This window comes from Rhinatrema bivittatum, chromosome 5 (genome assembly GCF_901001135.1).
Source record: "Rhinatrema bivittatum chromosome 5, aRhiBiv1.1, whole genome shotgun sequence".
Classification (NCBI taxonomy): Eukaryota; Metazoa; Chordata; class Amphibia; order Gymnophiona; family Rhinatrematidae; genus Rhinatrema; species Rhinatrema bivittatum.
In genome coordinates, this window is record NC_042619.1 from 92,350,832 (window position 1) to 92,368,838 (window position 18,007).

The following is an 18,007-nucleotide window of genomic DNA, read 5'->3' on the forward strand; positions in this document are numbered from 1 at the left end:
TCAATTGTGGCCAGTTTCACCTGTTACAAACTTTTGCAGCCTTCTGCCTTGCCCTCCTTCTCATCACCAATATAGCCCATGCTGCTGCAGCACATTGGCAGTCACACATCTCTGGCCCTGAAACGTTCCCTACCACATGTCCTACTGGCCAAAACTGTTTCCATGACCCTGAGTCAGTTCCTGGGCTCCAATGTTGCTGAATTGCTGCTGCCACACGAGTGCTCCATCTCTCTAGCCTGTGGGTTCTGGCATGGCTCAAATATTATGTCATATTTTACATTGATTTACAGTCCTAAATCCCATTACAAATGTGGCTCTGTTTCGCTGGGGCCCTATGCTCATAACAGACACTGATCTTAGCACCATTTATACATGTTTTATTGAACAATATTTGGTATTATATAGGATGCTGTAATTTCAGTAATTTGTAGGGTTTTTTTTTTAATTATTAAAAAATAAATTTTTACCAATAATGCTTCTTCAAGGTTCATTGAATGGCTCAATTACATGGCCCAGCAGTACAGAATCTTGGTTTGTATTCAAAATCACTGCAAGTCATTATTATCTAAAAGCAGTTTGTGAGATTAGTTGGTGGCCTTTATTCCATTCCTGGTGTGTACCTCATTAAAATTACCATCACAACTCGAACCTAGGCTTCCAGTTCTCCACAGTCATGGAAACTGCTTTACCCTTGCATCCTGAGGCAAACCCCTAGGAACATCTGGTAAGGCAGTGTGGGGAAGCTTACACTAGCACTTGCACAGGCACTAAATTCATTTAAAAAAATGCAATTTTGAACACTGCATTTTCTGTGCTAGTAACGTTGAATCACCTAACCCAGTAATGGATAATGCCACTTAAGTTTTTGCAAGTACTTCCTGTTTAGAGAGACAGTAGTTAAGAGGCTGACTGTTCCATGATTTTTTGTTCTTCCTGATGACGGGAGAGGTTGGTACTGACGAAACGCCCAAGTCTTCTCTCCTTTGCATGGCACCTTCCATGCTGTCCTCACCAATACAAATACCAATGGACTACATTAGTGTGTGACTTGATGTCTGCAGTGTTTTGAGCAATGAGACCTCCATTTATACCAGAGACGCACTCACCCACCCCTTATATTTTTTTTAGATGAAAAAAGTATTCTGCAGTAAATTTTATATCAGATATATGGACTTGCATGGGCATTCCTTTCGTGCACGTTGGTGTCATCCATGTTTACAATTAAACTCTGCTTGTGATGTTGAAGAAATGACCCTAGTTTAGTTCACATCCTCTCCTTTAAGCACTACAGAAGAAGCTTCAGCAGTTCCACCTTCCTTGTCTGAAAGGCATACATTCTTCACGGTTGACTTCTGCCTGTATTCACGCAGTTCTTTTTCTGAGAGGTGCCTCAGGACACACATTGCAGCTTTCCCCTCTTTAATCAGCTTTGGCTTGAAGACATAGGTAGCTTTTTCGGACATAGAATCAACAATCTGGTCGAAAATTTGCTGATTAGAGAAAAAAAAAAAAAAAAAAAAAAAAAAAGAACACAGCATTTAGTTATTCCCAACGTTCTTGATATTACAGCAACCTCCCCAAAAACTACAATTTAGTAAAAGATTTTCTGCTCAACTTTTTATCCATTAGCAAGTTCTATAAGGGGTTATTATAGGCCAGGCTGAGATCAGTCAGCAAGCATGCAAGAACCAGACAGCTAATGGAAGGTTGCGGAAAGTCTCTTGGATACTACTAGAGTTGATATTAACAAAATTGGCTATTTGTGCCACACACTGGAAATATGCTTGCCCTACTACCTGTGGTTAGCATAGTTGACCTCTCTTGCTATCTCAGAAAACAGACACAGGCTCAGGTTCTGCCAAATGTTTAGTTGCCTTATTTGCTAAAGGCTGGAAGGGACACTTCCTCTTAAATGCCAACTGTATGTCAGGGATGGGAGGGAGAGGTTGCTCTTACTGTAGCCTAACCTCCCTCACAGAAATTGAGCGCTGCTGCAACAAAGCACTCAAACAGAAAATCCCTACATGGATCTACTTTACTGCAGCACTACAAAAATACCACAGAGCGGGATCATAAGTACTATTTCTTCTGGTTACATAGGTTACCAGAGAATATAAGCAGTTCTGCAGCATGTGTGTATATATAATAAGTGTTGTGGTTTTTTTTTTTATCACTAACTACAGTGTGTAAATATATCGTTATATTTGTGCTACCTGTTATATAAACAGAGTTCCTAAGTGTTAATACACAACATGAAAAAGAAAAAAAAAAAAAAACCAGTGAAAAACAGTTATACCTATTAGATAATAAACTATGTAGATTTACAACACACTTACTTGCTAATCAAAAAACGAAATTAAATCAAACTAATAAAAAATTAAACCACCAAACACTTGGTAAAAAAGCCAGCTTGTAATACACTTGGCATGTAGGCAAATTACAATCATTTCAGGCATAAAACACATCCAAATATACTTATATCACTATCAGTGTGAAAAACTGAATAATCAAGAGACATTTTTACATTTGCTGAGATTTTCAAAAACTTCTTTTCTTAATGAATAAATGTTAGCTAACATCCAAGAAGACTTTGAATGAACTCTCAGTTGTTCAGCAATCAACGTGGATCTTGAATAAACATTTCCAGTTGGAAGACATCCAAGGAAGGCCTGGAATAAACCCCCAACAAAGGCTTTCATTTCACTGAAACAGCTCCTTCAGGGGGGAGGGAATACACAGAGCTTGAACATATTAATGAACTGCTAATGAAATATGGCTTACAGTACACATCTTCTAATTTTGTTTTCCCTCTCTGTTCTCAGAGTTTCACACGATATGTCCTTCAAAACCTATGAACTCCATTGCTGCTGTCCAATAAGTAGAAGTCTTTATTTTTGATTACTAATTAAACCATATTTTCCAGAAAATATGGGTAATTTGTTTGGTTAAAAACTGGAGAACAAACAGTAGAAAAATAAATGGTACCTTTAAGAGAGGTGGTCAGGCAACACAGCTCATTGGGAATCTGCATAAATGTAACTTTTTAAAATATATCCAGAGCAGGAAACCTGCGAGGGAGTCAGTTGGACCGTTAGATGGCCAAGGGGTTAAAGGGGCTCTTAGGGAAGATAAGGCCATAGCAGAAAGACTAAATGAATTCTTAGCTTCTGTGTTTACTAATGAGGATGTTGGGGAGATACCAGTTCCGGAGATGGTTTTCAAGGGTGATGAGTCAGATGAACTGAACCAAATCACTGTGAACCTGGAAGATGTAGGCCAGATCAATAAACTAAGGAGTAGCAAATCACCTGCACCCCAGGGTTCTGAAGGAACTAAAAAATGAATTTTCAGATCTCTTAGTTAAAATTTGCAGCCTATCATTAAAATCATCCATTGAACCTGAAGACTGGAGGGGGGCCAATATAAACCCATTATTTAAGAAGGGCTCCAGGGGTGATCTGGGAAACTACAGATCAGTGAGCCTGACTTCAGTGCCAGGAAAACAGTGGAAACTATTCTAAAGATCAAAATCAAAGCATATAGAAAGAAAGGGCTTAAATGGAACCTGATCAGCATGAATGTAGCCAAAGGAAGTCTTGCCTCACAAACCTGCTTCATTTTTTGTGAAGGGGTTAATAAAAGTGGACTGATAGATGTAGTGTACTTGGATTTTCAGAAAGCATTTGACAAAGTCCCTCATGAGAGGCTTCAAAGAAAACTAAAGAGTCATGGGATAGGAGGAGATGTCCTTTCGTGGATTACAAACTGGTTAAAAGACAGGAAACAGAAAGTAGGATTAAATGATCAATTTTCCCAGTGGAAAAGAATAAACAGTGGCGTGCCTTGGGGGATCTGTACTTGGGACTGGTGCTTTTCAATATATTTATAAATGATCTGGAAAGGAATACAATGAGTGAGGTAATCAAATTTGTCTATGTTACAAAATTATTCAGAGTAGTTAAATCACAAGCAGACTGTGATAAATTGCAGGAGAACCTTGCGAGACTGGAAGATTAAATTGCATCTGCCATATGGATGTTCAATGTGGACAAGTGCAAGGTGATGCATATATGGAAAAATTATCCATGCTGTAGTTACACGATGTTAGGTTCCATATTAGGAGCTACCACCTAGGAAAAACGTCTAGGCATCACTGTGGATAATACATTGAAATAGTTAGCTCAGTGTGGTGGGGGAAGTCAAAAAAGCAAACAAACAATGTTAGGAATTATTAGGAAGGAGATGGTGAATAAAACGGAAAATGTCATAATGCGTCTATCACTCCATCTTGAGTACTGTGTACAATTCTGGTCGCCATATCTCTAAAAAGATATAGTTGCACTGGAGAAGGTACAAAGAAGGGCAACCAAAATCATAGAGAGGATGGAACTGCTCCCTTATGAGGAAAGGCTAAAGAGGGTAGGGCTGTTTAGCTTAGAGAAAACACAAGTGAAGGGGATATGACAGAGGTCTAGAATGGGTAAACGTGAATCTGTTATTTACTCTTTCAAATAATAGGAGGATTAGGGGGCCCTCCATGAAGTTCACAAGTAGCACATTTAAATCTAATCAGAGAAAATTCTCTCTCATTCAATGCACAATTAAGCTCTGGAATTTGTTGCCAGAGGATGTGGTTAGTGCAGTTAGTGTAGCCAGGTTTAAAAAAAGGTTTGGATAAGTTCTTGGAGAAGTCCATTAAATGGTATTAAGCTGATTTAGGGAATAGCCACTGCTATTACTGGCATGAGTAGGATGGGATCCACTTAGTGTTTGGGATCTTGCAAGGTACTTGTAGCTTGGATTGGCCACTGTTGGAAACAGGATGTTGGGCTTGATGAACCCTTGTCTGACCTAGTATGGAAATTTCTTATGTTCATCTAAAAGAACAAAGTGTTTAAAACAGGGAGATAAGACATGAATGGTGTACTCTATGGAGAGGGTTAAATTAAGGCTGTGTATGTTTTTGAGTTTACTTACATGTGTGGATGTGTTTTGTGTATGTGAAACAGGAAGTCTACTCGTCTGGGTGAGTGTGCGAAGTCAGGAGATGGCAGTGTATGTTTGCGAAATGGAGTATGCATGCCATGAGTGCTTACAGATGTCTGTCCATGTACTTTTTCACCTTACATAAATTTCAAAATTAAAAGTGTAATTTCCATGGCATTAGAAAAATAGGTGCTTAGGTGGATGCAGATGTGGGAACATCAAGCTGCTCAAATGCCCACTTGCAGAGAAAATGCTAAAGTGAGCTCCTATTTACTTTGAAGACAATGAGACTCACGGCACTTCTCGCAAGAGCTGGCATGCCTATCATATTGTTAGAATTTCATTCAAACACAAGTTGTGTAGGTGAGAGCCAGCCACAGAGAGCACGAGAGTGAGGGATCCTGCAAGTTTATGAAAGAACCTGTATATGTATGGGAGATAGCCTGCATGTGTCTCCTCCTACCATAGGATTTATTATGTTAATATCCGCCTAGGATAAATCTCTGTTTATGTCTCGCTACTATATTGTTTTTCGTTGATTATTTTATCGCTCTCCAGTTATTATTGTCTTCCATCTCCCATTTTCTCGCTCCCTGTTTAATGTAACTTTTTACCTTCTACTTAGTTGTTATTTGGTTTCCCCCCTGTTCTATTGTAAACCGGTACGATAAGACCTTGTCTTGAGTATCGGTATAGTAAAAGAATTTAAATAAATAAATAAATACATGTGTATATGTGAGGAGCCTGATTGTGTGTGAGAGAGCAAGATCCTGTGTATGTGACAGCATATACAGTACTCGAGAGAGAGAGCGCCTATGTGAGTGTAGGAGAGAGAATAAAGCCTGTATGACTCTCCTCCCACCAATCCACAACAATCTCTAGGTGACCCAAAATCAAAAGATTCCAGGTATGGAGAGAGCTGGATATTTTTTAATCCTATTTTTGATCTGTTTTTGCTATTTCATGCATTTGCTGTTTTAAAATATTTGGTGTTTAGTAAATAGGGAAATACTAGAAAAAAAATGCATGAGTTTTGTTTTTTTTATTTTTGGATGTTCGTAGGCTGTTTTCACATGTTTGATGTTTTGAGGAATTTTGATATATTTAAAAAACATTAACCGTTAATTATAGCCTCTGTTCTAAGCGGTGTATAGCTTACACAGTGTAATAAAACCACACAATCAATAATAAAATTATAAATAAGCAGCAGGCTGATTGCTAAAGGCATTCCAAAATAATAATGCCTTTAATTGTTTCCGAAAACAACTTAATATCAAAGATAGGGCAAAGTGGATAGGAAGTTTGTTCCAAACAACAGGGCTGGCTATAGAGAATGCCTGTTTCCGGGTTGTAGCAAGCCAAGTATGTTTATAAACCAGAACTTCCGGTTGCTTTGTATTCATTGATTGAATATTATGCACGGGTTCCTAAGGAACAAGCAGATCAGTAAGTATGGACCTTCCCCATTTAGAAAAGCATTAATATCTTAAATTTAATGCATTTAAAACTGGCAGCCAGTGGCGTTGAATGAAAATTGGGGTTATATGATCAATCCTTTTTCCACTTATAACAAGATGAGCTGTGGCTACTCTTGGGGGAATTCTGTGCAAAAAAATTAAGAATTCTGCAACAAAAATTTGAAAATTCTTGGCATACTTTCTAAATTCTGCAAAAAAAAAAAAAAAAATTTATTTATTTTATTTTGAGGTTTTCTATACCGGCATTCGCGATTGGAATCGCATCATGCCGGTTTACAATTAACTAGGGGTGCAAAGGAGATATAATAAGAACATAACAGGTGCTGAGAGAAAAGTTGCAGTTACAATAAAACAGGGATATAATAAAACTTTCTGCACATTTTCAAAATAACAATGCATTTCAGTGTCACACACATGTTCTGTCTCCCCACATACAACTTTCTCTCACACACACTCCCTCCCCCCCCCCCCCCCCCCCCATACAGACTCCCAGGTAGACACCTACCCACCCACAATGGCTCACAACAAACACAATGGCTCACAACAAACACAATGGCTCAAACATACACAGCCAGGGCCAGGTCTCTTTAGCCGCCAGCAGGATGAGGGTCTGCTGGCAGCCCCTGGATCCTCTCTCGCTCTCTTTCACTACAGTAGGGTGGCATGAGAGGAGGTAAATAGGAACTCTCTCCCTTTCTCTTTCCCCCTCCTCTTCCCACTCTCCCTTCCCTCCTTTCTTTCTCTCTATTTGATTGTTGGGTCCTGGTTTTTAGCACGGTACAGCTTGCTAACCTCGAGCCGCCCGTGCCGTGCTGCGATGCCCCCACTCTGTGCGCCACCTGACTTTGCTGTCCCGGATTGGCCCCTGTCCGTGCGCAGCATGCTTCCGTTTTTTTTAATCCTTTTGCGGCACGGGAGGAAATCTGTGGGAAGGGGGAATTCTGCATTCCACAGTAGTGCAGAATTCCCCCAGGAGTAGCAGCGGCACTCTGCAAGAACCAAAATGCTTTTATCCGGTATTTCAGGAGTCCCATCAGCAAGGCATTGCAGTAATCCATGGCACATTTAAAAAAAAAAAAAAACAACCCCACACACACACAACTGAACAGTCCTAAAAATCAGTAGGGTATTAAATAATGTAATGTTGCAAGCATCTCAATTTATAAAAGCCAATTCTTAAAAGTAACTTAATATAAGTTACACAAGACACTGTCAAATCCAACTGAAAACCTAAATTTCTCACAGTGTTAGAAAAAGGTATTAAAGTACCATTAATTGTAACCCCAGTACTAGCGTAGGATAGAGTACTGTAAGAAAGCCACATAGCTTCATTTTTCTTGGTATTTAGGACCAACAAATTAGAGGACATTCAACTTTTAATATAATTCAAACATTCCTGGATTTGTATCAAAGCTTAAGAACATAAGAACATGCCATACTGGGTCAGATCAAGGGTCCATCAAGCCCAGCATCCTATTTCCAACAGTGGCCAATCCAAGTTACAAGTACCCAAACAGATAGATCACAAGCTACTATTGCTTATTCATTTGGTGTTTAATTTGGTAATAGCATTTTGTTTTTCCATTGTAGCACTGCATAATATAATCAGGCTTGTTGTAGTTTTCAGAGCATGTGAGTGAGTGAGAGAGAACAAGTGAGCCAATGAGCATGTGTGTGAGCAAGAGGACTATTTAAGCCAGTCGGCATATGCATGAACGAAAGAGAGAGTGAATGAGCTCGTGTGAGCAAGAGAGAGTCACTGAATATTTGCATGAATACGTGTGAGTGAGCGTAAGAAAGTGTAAGTGTGAGAAGAGAGAGAAGAAAGTTTATATATACCTCCCACCCCTGCTTAATCCATGACAATCTCAGGGTGACTGGAATCTAAACTTCCCAGGTATGGCGAGCAGGGGATTTTTTTTTTTTTTAGTCTTAGTTTTAATTATTGGTGTTATTTGATGTGTCTGCTGTTTTGAAATATTTTATTGATGTTAGGGCAATTAAAAAAAACATTATTATGTTTCTAATCATTGGATGTTGATTCGTCAGTTGCTTTAAAATACTTATTCTTTTTATGAGTATGGTTTTACTATTATGATTGATGTTTTACAATTGACTGACGTTTAATGAGGAATGGTGATGTTTGTTTTTCCATTGCTGCACTGCATACGGAGTCTGGCTTGTTATGGTTTTTGGATGCAGATTTCTGTTTATACTTTATTATCTCTTTGGTGAAGGTCTATCTGTGTTCTGCATGTGTGACTGAGGTGAGGTATTCTGCTAGCTTGTAGTTTCTGTGCAAGGATTTATAACAGTTTGGCTTATTCTGTTTTCCTAATAGCAGGTATATTGGTGTTTTAGGGCCTGGAGTAATATTTGCAGTGCTGCCTTTTCATAGGTAGGATTGTTCTGTTTGAATGCAAGCAGTTAGTACTGTTTTCATATGGGAGGCTCTCTTTATAGTAATTCAGTTTACTCTAAGCCCTCTGAGAGCAGAGTCCGCCTAATACAATATGGCTGCAGGTGTCTTTTTTGCAGAGTTTTCTTTTTTTTTTTTATCATGAATATTTTTTATTGATGCATACATGAAACTACAGGTGTAAAACAGTAACAGAACAAAACAAGTAAATGCATCACATTTTCAGTGCACACCCTCCCATTATGTCTCTCCCCCCCCCCTTGACAACAGCCTGATAAAAGTTCCACTGATGAACAGGATAATCTATGTCAGATGAGCCATGAAACAAATGTGCAGGTAAGAAAGTCCCTCGCTACCCCCCGCAGTAATCATATAATACAAATTCAGCAACTCAGACTCATGGGATTAGAACAGAAGGCCAATACTACAAAATTAACAAAAGCGTGAGTCCGGGCCCTCTGGAAATAAGTACTCCCGGTCAGGATCGGGTAATAAAAGTATATCATTGTAGCAAAAGCTACAGATGTATCCCATGGACGCAAAACAACTAGTCCGGAGAATAAGAGGACCTAGATGTCCGCCACTGAAGATAAGGGTTCCAAACCCGGTGAAACAGGTTTAACCGCCGATGTCTCTCTGCAGTGAGCTTGTTCAAAGTACATATTTGATCCGTCCGGCGCTGGACCGCAGCCAAACCAGGACCATCCTTGTCCCTCCATAATCTCGCGACTTCCAGTCGCGCAGCAATACAGACTTGGATACAAAGTTCCGGTATTACTGAAGAGTCAGTACCGTTCACATCATTCAGTAAGGCTCCTTCCATAGTGAGGGAAAAAGTATGATCAAATATTTCAGCCAACCATCCTTCCACACTCTTCCAGAAAGATTTGATGCAATCCCCATCCCACCACATATGTATGAAAGACCCTGTAACGGCACACCCTCTCCAACATTTACCATCATATGTAGAGAACATCTTCCCCAACCTTTCCGGGGTAATATACCAACGATACAAAAGTTTGTACCCATTTTCTACAAGTGCGGAGGATACAGAAGCCTTACTAATGCCCAGGTGGATACGATCCCAGTCATGTGGGGACACTTCCCGCCTAAGATCAGCACTCCATGCCGAAATATGTTTGGCTTCAATTAAAATTCTGGTATTCAATAACTTGTAAATCTTTGATAGAAGCCCCCTTGTTCTATGGGGATGTGAGCAAAAACCTTCAAAAAGGGTTTTACCTCCCAGCAAATCCACCAACACTCCATGTGTGCGGCAAAAATGCTCCAACTGCTTATAGGGTAAGAATTCCCTAGCCTGCAACCCAGCAGTCTCATATAGAGAAGCATAGGGAATCAATTTGTCACCTCCCCAAATATGCTCCAATCGAGTGATCGATTTATCCTTCCAGGCTTGGAAGGCTAATGCCGGCAACCCCGGACTAAAGGCAGTGTTGTGATATAGACTAGTCAGATAAAAATAGTTCTTGGTGCCCACCAACTTAGCCTTCCAGGCGGCCCACATCGCCAAGGTATGTCTAGTAGTTGGCAACATTGCTGAACAGTCCTTCCACGTTCGCTTAGGTTGCCAAGGCATGGCTGCTAATTTCATCGCGGGCATCCTACTCTGTTCAATAGTCACCCAATGCTTTGGTGTGTTAGCCACATGCCACTCAATAAGAGGTCGGACTTGGCTAGCTGCATAATACCATTGAAAATTGGGCACACTAAGTCCCCCTCTACTTTAGTTTGATATAAGACCCGTCTATTAACTCGGGGTGGACGCCTCCTCCAAATGAAACTGAAAATCCGACGCTGCCATTGTTTAAGTGCTGCATTAGAGACAGCTATGGGCAAGGACTGAAATAGGTATAGTAATTTTGGGAGAATATTCATCTTTACAGTCGCGATACGCCCCATCCAGGACATGGGGGCTCTATGCCATTTATCCAAATCAAAGAATATTTTCTTGAGTAATGATGGGTAGTTGCAATCATATATATCTCTCGGGTGACTAGGAAGGAAAACCCCCAAATATTTAAGCTTTTTATGAGTCCAGCGAAAGGGATGGAGAGGTTTTAAAAAATGCACGGTGGCATCGGAGCAAGTGATGTTGAGTATCTCCGATTTGTCCCAATTAACGCGGTACCCTGACGCCCCGCTAAACTGCCTTATTTCGTGTTCTATGGCCAATAGGGTAGTATGAGGATCCATCACAGTAAAGATAATATCATCAGCAAAAAGACATAGTTTGTGATGGGAATCACCTGCCTGTATGCCCTGTATAGTTGGATTATTACGGATTTTGACTGCCAGAGGTTCCAGAAATATTGCAAAGAGAATTGGCGAAAGAGGGCACCCCTGTCGCGTACCCCTTTTTACTTCAAAGCTATCAGAATACCCCCCATTGATTTTGAGGCATGCTTTTGGGTGATCATATAATTTAAGCAACCATTCGCAAAAATATGGGCCAAACCCCATTTTACGCAGTACTCCGAATAGAAAGGGCCAATGCACCATATCGAATGCTTTTTCTGCATCCATGGAGAGAAAAAGCGTGTCTGCAGATCGTTCATGTACAACCCATAACAGATTTATCAGTTTGCGGATGTTATCTCCAGCCATTCTCCCCGGTATAAATCCTGCCTGGTCTGGATGGATAAGGGTTTTAATATAGAGATTCATGCGGCCAGCCAGGATTTTTGCTAATATCTTAAGATCCAAATTGATCAAGGATATGGGGCGATATGATCCACAAGCTGTTGGGTCTCGCCCCGGTTTGGGGAGCACTGTGATTCCTGCCAAATTAGCCTGGGGACCCAGCTGGATGCCAGCTCTTAGAGAATTATACACCTTTTGTAGATGCGCAACAATATGAGGCCCAAATTGTTTATAAAATTTGGCCGTCAGACCATCCGGGCCCGGAGATTTCCCAACCTTCAAATCCTGTATACTAGCTAGTATCTCTGCAGCTGTGACCTCCGCATCTAGCGCCGATTGGGCATCCGCAGAAAGGCAAGGTAAAGGAATATCTGCCAGATAACCATCCACTATGTCTTGGGAAATAGCAGCATTAGAATCATATAACTGCGAGTAAAATTCTAAAAATCTCTTTCTAATATCGGTGTTATTAGTAAGAATGACATCTGCAGTGGACTTAATCTTGGCGATATTATTTTGATATTGTACGTGTTTTAAACGTGAGGCCAACTGCTTTCCGGCTTTATTGCCCCCCTCAAAGTAGTCCTGTTTCGCCAGTAGCATGGAGTGTGCAATCTTTGAAGATTCTAAGCGATTTAGGTCCTCCCTAGCCTGGGAGAGCTTCAACCACACCGTCCCCGAGCCACTAGCCTGGTGTTGTTTGGAAAGTTGTCGTATATTAACCCGCAAGTCATGAGCGGTTTTTGAATCCCGTTTTTTAACAAAAGTCCCTCTGGCAATCAATAATCCCCGGAGGTATGCCTTGAACGCATCCCATACCATGGGTGCAGAGACATCCACATCCATGTTTTGCTGAAAGAAATGTTTGATATTATCTGTGAGCACGTTAACATAATCGTCCTCATTCAACAATGACTCATTCAGGCGCGAAAACCTCACTCCAGCATCATACCCCTGCAGTGTAACCTCTATAATCACCGCATGGTGATCAGACCACCCCACCGGGCTAATGTCGGATTTTCGAACATGGTGAAACACCCCCTTATCCGTTAAGAAATAATCTAGTCTGGAATAAGAGAGATGGGATGCCGAGTAAAATGTGTAAACCCTGGACGTGGGATAGTGCACCCGCCAGACATCCAATAGCTGCCAAGTGTCCATTAACTCCTGCAACTTGGCCCTATGTTTATGAGAAGCTGAAACATAGCCCTTAGAAGCATCCAGCTGAGGCACCCGTGCTATATTAAAATCTCCCCCCAGAATTAGATAGCCTTTGCTATGTTGTAGGAGAAGTGCACTAAGTTGAGCAAAAAACCCACCCTGCTCCGTATTGGGGGCATAGATATTCATGAGGGTATATTCTATACCATTAATAGAAATCACAAGAATAAGATAGCGTCCCAGAGGATCCCGAATGCAATGAAGGCTTTCAAAAACCACATTGCGGCTAAACAAAATTCCCACTCCTGCATATTTAGCCTGCTTGGAGCTCGCTGCATAAAATTGAATTGGATAGGCCGACGAAGCCATTAAAGATTCATATCGCGCCCTAAGGTGCGTCTCCTGGACGAATGCGATATCAACCTTAAGGCAGTCTAATTCCCTGTAGAACATTTTATTTATTTATTTAACATTTTTCTATACCGACCTTCAAGGTTGAATACCATATCAGGTCGGTTTACATCGAACAGGGGTAGATCAGTATAACGTAACATAACATAAGGAGCAAATTTTGTGGTAAGAGACAAGAGCAGAGAAGCAAAAAGTTACATAATAACAAGGACCTTGAACTTGGAAGCTGGTTCAGCTGGAAAAAGAGAAGCCTTAAGAAGGTATTAAATTAAGTACATTGTGATATGTCCAAACTAGTAAATGAGGTGAATATTGGCGGGGCGAAGTTCCATATTCAAAAGCTGAGTAGTTATCTAGTGAAAGTTTGATGGATCAGGGAAGGCTTGTAAGAAGAGCCAAGTTTTGAGTTTTTTTTTAAATGTAGTTAGGCACGGTTCCATTCTGAGTTCTGAGGGGAGGTTGTTCCAGATGGATGGACCTGCTGTAGAAAAAGCTCGGTCCCTGGTAGAGATGAGTCGTGTGGCTTTAGATGGCGGGGCTTGTAGAGTTCCTTTGTAGGTTTCCCTCATTGGTCTGTTGGAAGTGTGGAGTTTGAGTGGGAATTCGAGGTCGAGATGGAGGAGGTTATGAATTGATTTGTGGATTAGAGTTAGCGATTTGTGTAGAGCCCTGTAACTGACTGGTAACCAGTGAAGATTACGGAGGATGGGCGTAATATGGTCTCTCTGGTTGGTGCTTGTCAAAATTCTTGCTGCAGCGTTCTGTATCATCTGTAAGGGCTTGGTTGTAGAGCTTGGTAGGCCGGTGAGGAGAGCGCTGCAGTAGTCAATTTTGGCAAATATTAGAGATTGGAGAACAGTCCTAAAGTCATGAAAATATAGGAGAGGTTTGAGTCTTTTTAACACCTGAAGTCTGTAGAAGCACTCTTTAGTTGTGGTTTTGATCATATTCTTTAGGTTAAGACGGTTGTCTATAATTACTCCAAGGTCTCTCACATGAGAGTGGGTGAGAAGGTGTTTGTGATGAATCTGAGATGAGAGGTTTTCTTGGTTGGAGGAAATGAATAGGAATTCAGTCTTAGATGCATTGATGACCAGATTTAGACTGTTGAGGAGATTAGTGATGGCTTGTAAGCTGTTGTTCCAGAGTGCGAGGGATTTGTTAATAGATTCTGTTATAGAACATGCGCCTCTTAAATGGTGTGTTTAGCCCCTTAACATTAATAGAGGCCATTCGTATGGTAGTCATTGTATCCAATCCAAGACATCCTCTCCACATCCACTCCCATGGCGAGATCCCAGCCCCAGTACTCCACTGCCCATCTTCCCTACAATGATATCAAAAAAGTTATCCACATTACAAAAATAGCCCGTTGTCAAGGAGCATTGCACTCTCCCCCTCTCCACATACCTTCCCCCCCTCCCCTCCCCCCCCTACCCTCCCACTCAACAGATCTACACACTCCCTCCTGTAGATCCATACTCTTTTACTTGTGGAGGAAGAATATAACTGACTTCACTCCCCCTTCCCCAAAATACAGGTTAAAGAACAGTAACAAACCGCTATTCCCCAACTTACAACATATGCATAGCATGTATTACGAATTGAACAACATAACAGCTTTTACTGACGAACTCAGAAAAGTGGACCCCCCTCGACCAAAGTCCTCGGGTACAATTTGGGCACCAGTTTTAGATACCCCTTGTAGTTCAGGTTTTTCCTTCCACTTGTTTAGCGGCGTCTGAATTTCTCTTCAGTCTGCTATTTCTGGCATTGGCCCTCTGCCAGCGTGGATGTTGCCCCTGAGGGACAGCCTTTCAAGTGGGGCCAGCTGCTGGTATAGTAGGATGAAATCCCTTGTCTTTTAGTAGTAGAGTCGCCTCCGCTACCGTTTGCAGCTGCGAGGTTTTCCCGTCCCACGTATAGCTCAGGCCAAAAGGATGTAGCCAGCGATATTTGATGTTCTCACCCCGAAGAAATTGTGTGACTTCCCGAAGCTCATAACGACTCTGTAGCGTTGCCTGGGAGAGATCAGCATAAATGGAGATCTCCTGAGACTCCCATAACCATTTTTGTTGCTTTCTCGCTGCAGCAGCTATTTTCTCCTTTTGAGAGTAATTGTGGAAGCAAACGATTATGTCCCTGGGGACATTCACTCTAGGCGGGCGGAGCGCCCTGTGCGCTCTATCCAGCTCTATTTCATCCCCCTCCTTCGGGTCTTCTGGATTCGCAGCACTGAGCAAATAGGAACAAAAACGTTTAATTAAAAGCTCACAGTTCTCAGCGCTAGTGGTCTCAGCGAAACCCCGAAAACGAAGGTTTCCCCGCCGTGCTCTGTTTTCTAAGTCGGCCATTTTGGCTCTCATAACTGCATTTTCACTCTGTAGCTCGCTGCAAACCTCTTGAAGCTGCCTGCTGGTCTCTGCCTGTTCGTCCATTTTGCCCTCATGTTCGTCCACTCGGCGTCCCATCGAATGCAACTCCTCCTGGAAGTCTTCCATCATATTGCGGATTTCTTTTTTATAACTTTTGAGATCCTGTCTAATACTGCAGAACCATTCGCGAAATTCGGAGCGAGTAGGCGCGACATCAGAGGTAAGGTTAAATTCATCTGCACTGTCAGTCGCGCCATCAGCGGCAACCACGCTCTGTTCTGGGTCCGCGTTCCTTATCTGGGCCTCCGCCTCTGCCCCGCTCGCCTTTTGGTAGGAGAAACAGTGAAAATCCACAGATTTTCTTTTCGCTGCCATCTCGGGTGTCTATTGGCAATACTCGCTGCTATGATTGAGGAAGCTGTACTCGGTTTGTCACAGAAAAGGAAGCTTTATAGAGGGAATCGATCGGGAGCTCGTGAGTTAAGCAGCCATCTCTTCGGCTGACGTCACTTCCTCTCTCTTTTGCAGAGTTTTCTGGCTGATACATTTTTATCTTTGAAGACTGTTCTTTGAATGTTCTTTTTCATGTAAATCTGTTACTATAAATGCATTGTGTGTGTGGAGATCTGATCTGGAATGTATACAAGCGTGTAAGGCTTGCTTATGGTACCTAATACCCTTGCAACAACCCTGGCTCCACAAGAGAAAGCAGGTTTCCCATCTGGAGCTGTGCTGCCTTGGGTTAAGTGGCTTGTCCTAGTCTAGGCCGTATTGTTCTCTTTTTATTAAGCCCAGAGAGCAATATGGATCACTTCTGGTCTCCTCTCCCCTGGAGTAGGTAGGTAGAGCAGAGCCTGGGGAAACAAAAGCAGCAGACTGCATAGCACGCAGTCAGTGGGAATGCTCTGGAGTGGTAGGAGGGTGGAAAAGAACTGGAGGCAAGCTACAGGGATAGGAAGAGAGAGGTTAAGCTAGGAAGAAGTGGTGCCTGGATAGTGCCAGGGAATCTTCTGTCTGAGGTGACTGGACTGAGCGCTAAGAAGAGAAGCAGCTGGCTGTGGAACCAGCAAGTCTCCTGGAGAGTGGGAAGAGACTGCTGCAGAAAGGGGAAGAGCTCCTAGCAAGCATGTTGCAGAGCACAAAAGCACCAGCATGTTAGACAGTGTTTTTATTTCTGGGTCAGAGAGAGAGACATACACCCATACACACACTGAAACAGAATGTGTGTGTCTCTCTAACAGAGACACACATTCTCGCTGTCAGTGTGTGGGTGAGTCTGAGAAAGTGTGAATGGGCATGTGCCAATAACATTTCTGTAATCTAAAAATCTGTCTGTCTGACTGACTGGCACTATGGGTTGTCTCATCACTTGCAACTGGTTCAAGAGCTAATTGGTTGCCCTCTATAAATGTACTTATATTTCTGGAAGCGATTTTTTTTTTTTTTAATATATTTATTAAAAAAAAAAAAAAAAAAAAGGCAAAATCTCTTCCAGAGATACAAGTAGATTTGTGGGGGGCCCAACCGATATGCATGGATGGAATGGGGTTCTGCTCATCCATGGTCTAGATTATGCTCCACTTTAGTTATTTAAGAAAAATGTGACATTTTGGAGATATTTGAAGTCAATTCTGCCAGGTTCCAGGGTCGACTTGACATGCTTTTTGGAGCTGTTGATGCATGTGCTGTAGGGAAAGCGCACAAGGGAATCAAATACCCCACGGACCAGTTTTGAAAAAAAATCCCCCAGGCTGTTTTCCTGCACTCAGCACCTGAAGTGGCCAGTTGCCAACTCTTTAAGGCAAACATGACAAAAGCAGTTCAGGATAGCTCATCATGGTCTGCACTATTAATGCTATTGTGCAGAGCAGTTCTGGATTCTTTAATGGACTACCTGCAGAGTGCCAGGTCAGGACAGGAGAACATCAGAAATGCCACACAGAGTCAGAATAGTGCTCCATCACACCCAGGATCTTGTCTCTAGCATTGGCCACTCCGAGTCACAAGGAAGATGTCCCCTTCCCTGTTCTTCACTCCCAGCAGTAAGAGATGGCATTCCCCCTATCTGGCTAATAATAGTTAATGGACCCATCTTCCAGAAATCTGGCCACATTCTTTTTGAAATCCAGATATACTACTGGCCTTGACCATATCCTCTGGCAACAAATTTGTTTGTGTTGATTGAAAAACGTGCTAACATTTGTTTTAAATCAGTTACCAGTTAGAAATTCATAAAATCATGAGTGCTGTGGTAAAACTATCAAATTCCCTCTCGTATAATCCACAGTAGATCATTTACCCATTTTGTATCAGCTTACCAGCTTGTCAGTTCCATCGTCAGTGCTTCTTTTCTGAACAGTTATGCGAACATGATGCTTCTTCTCAATCCACAGCTCAATCTGCTTTATTTTGGTCTCTAAATCATGTTTGGCAATAGTTGCAGAAAAGGTCAGCTCCTTTATTTGAACATTGCCTACAGAAAAAAATAATAAAAAAGGCCCAATAAACAAAATGCT

General features: G+C 41.8%; 1 protein-coding gene across 6 annotated transcripts in view; it reads right to left on the reverse strand.

Annotated features, from left to right (window-relative positions):
- Positions 1 to 214: 214 nt before the first annotated feature.
- The window catches only part of MTIF3 (mitochondrial translational initiation factor 3), a 40,903-nt gene continuing 23,110 nt past the window's right edge, over positions 215 to 18,007 (reverse strand). For 5 of the 6 annotated variants that reach the window (XM_029602577.1, XM_029602581.1, XM_029602579.1 and 2 more), the window contains 2 exons: positions 17,810 to 17,964; positions 215 to 1,490 (listed from right to left, as the gene is read on the reverse strand). In XM_029602577.1, coding sequence (XP_029458437.1) covers positions 1,260 to 1,490; positions 17,810 to 17,964 — 386 coding nt within the window. In that variant the 3' untranslated portion in view covers positions 215 to 1,259. Of the gene's footprint in view, positions 1,491 to 14,058; positions 14,444 to 17,809; positions 17,965 to 18,007 lie in introns of those variants that run through there. The other variant, XM_029602582.1, reaches the window with a different exon arrangement.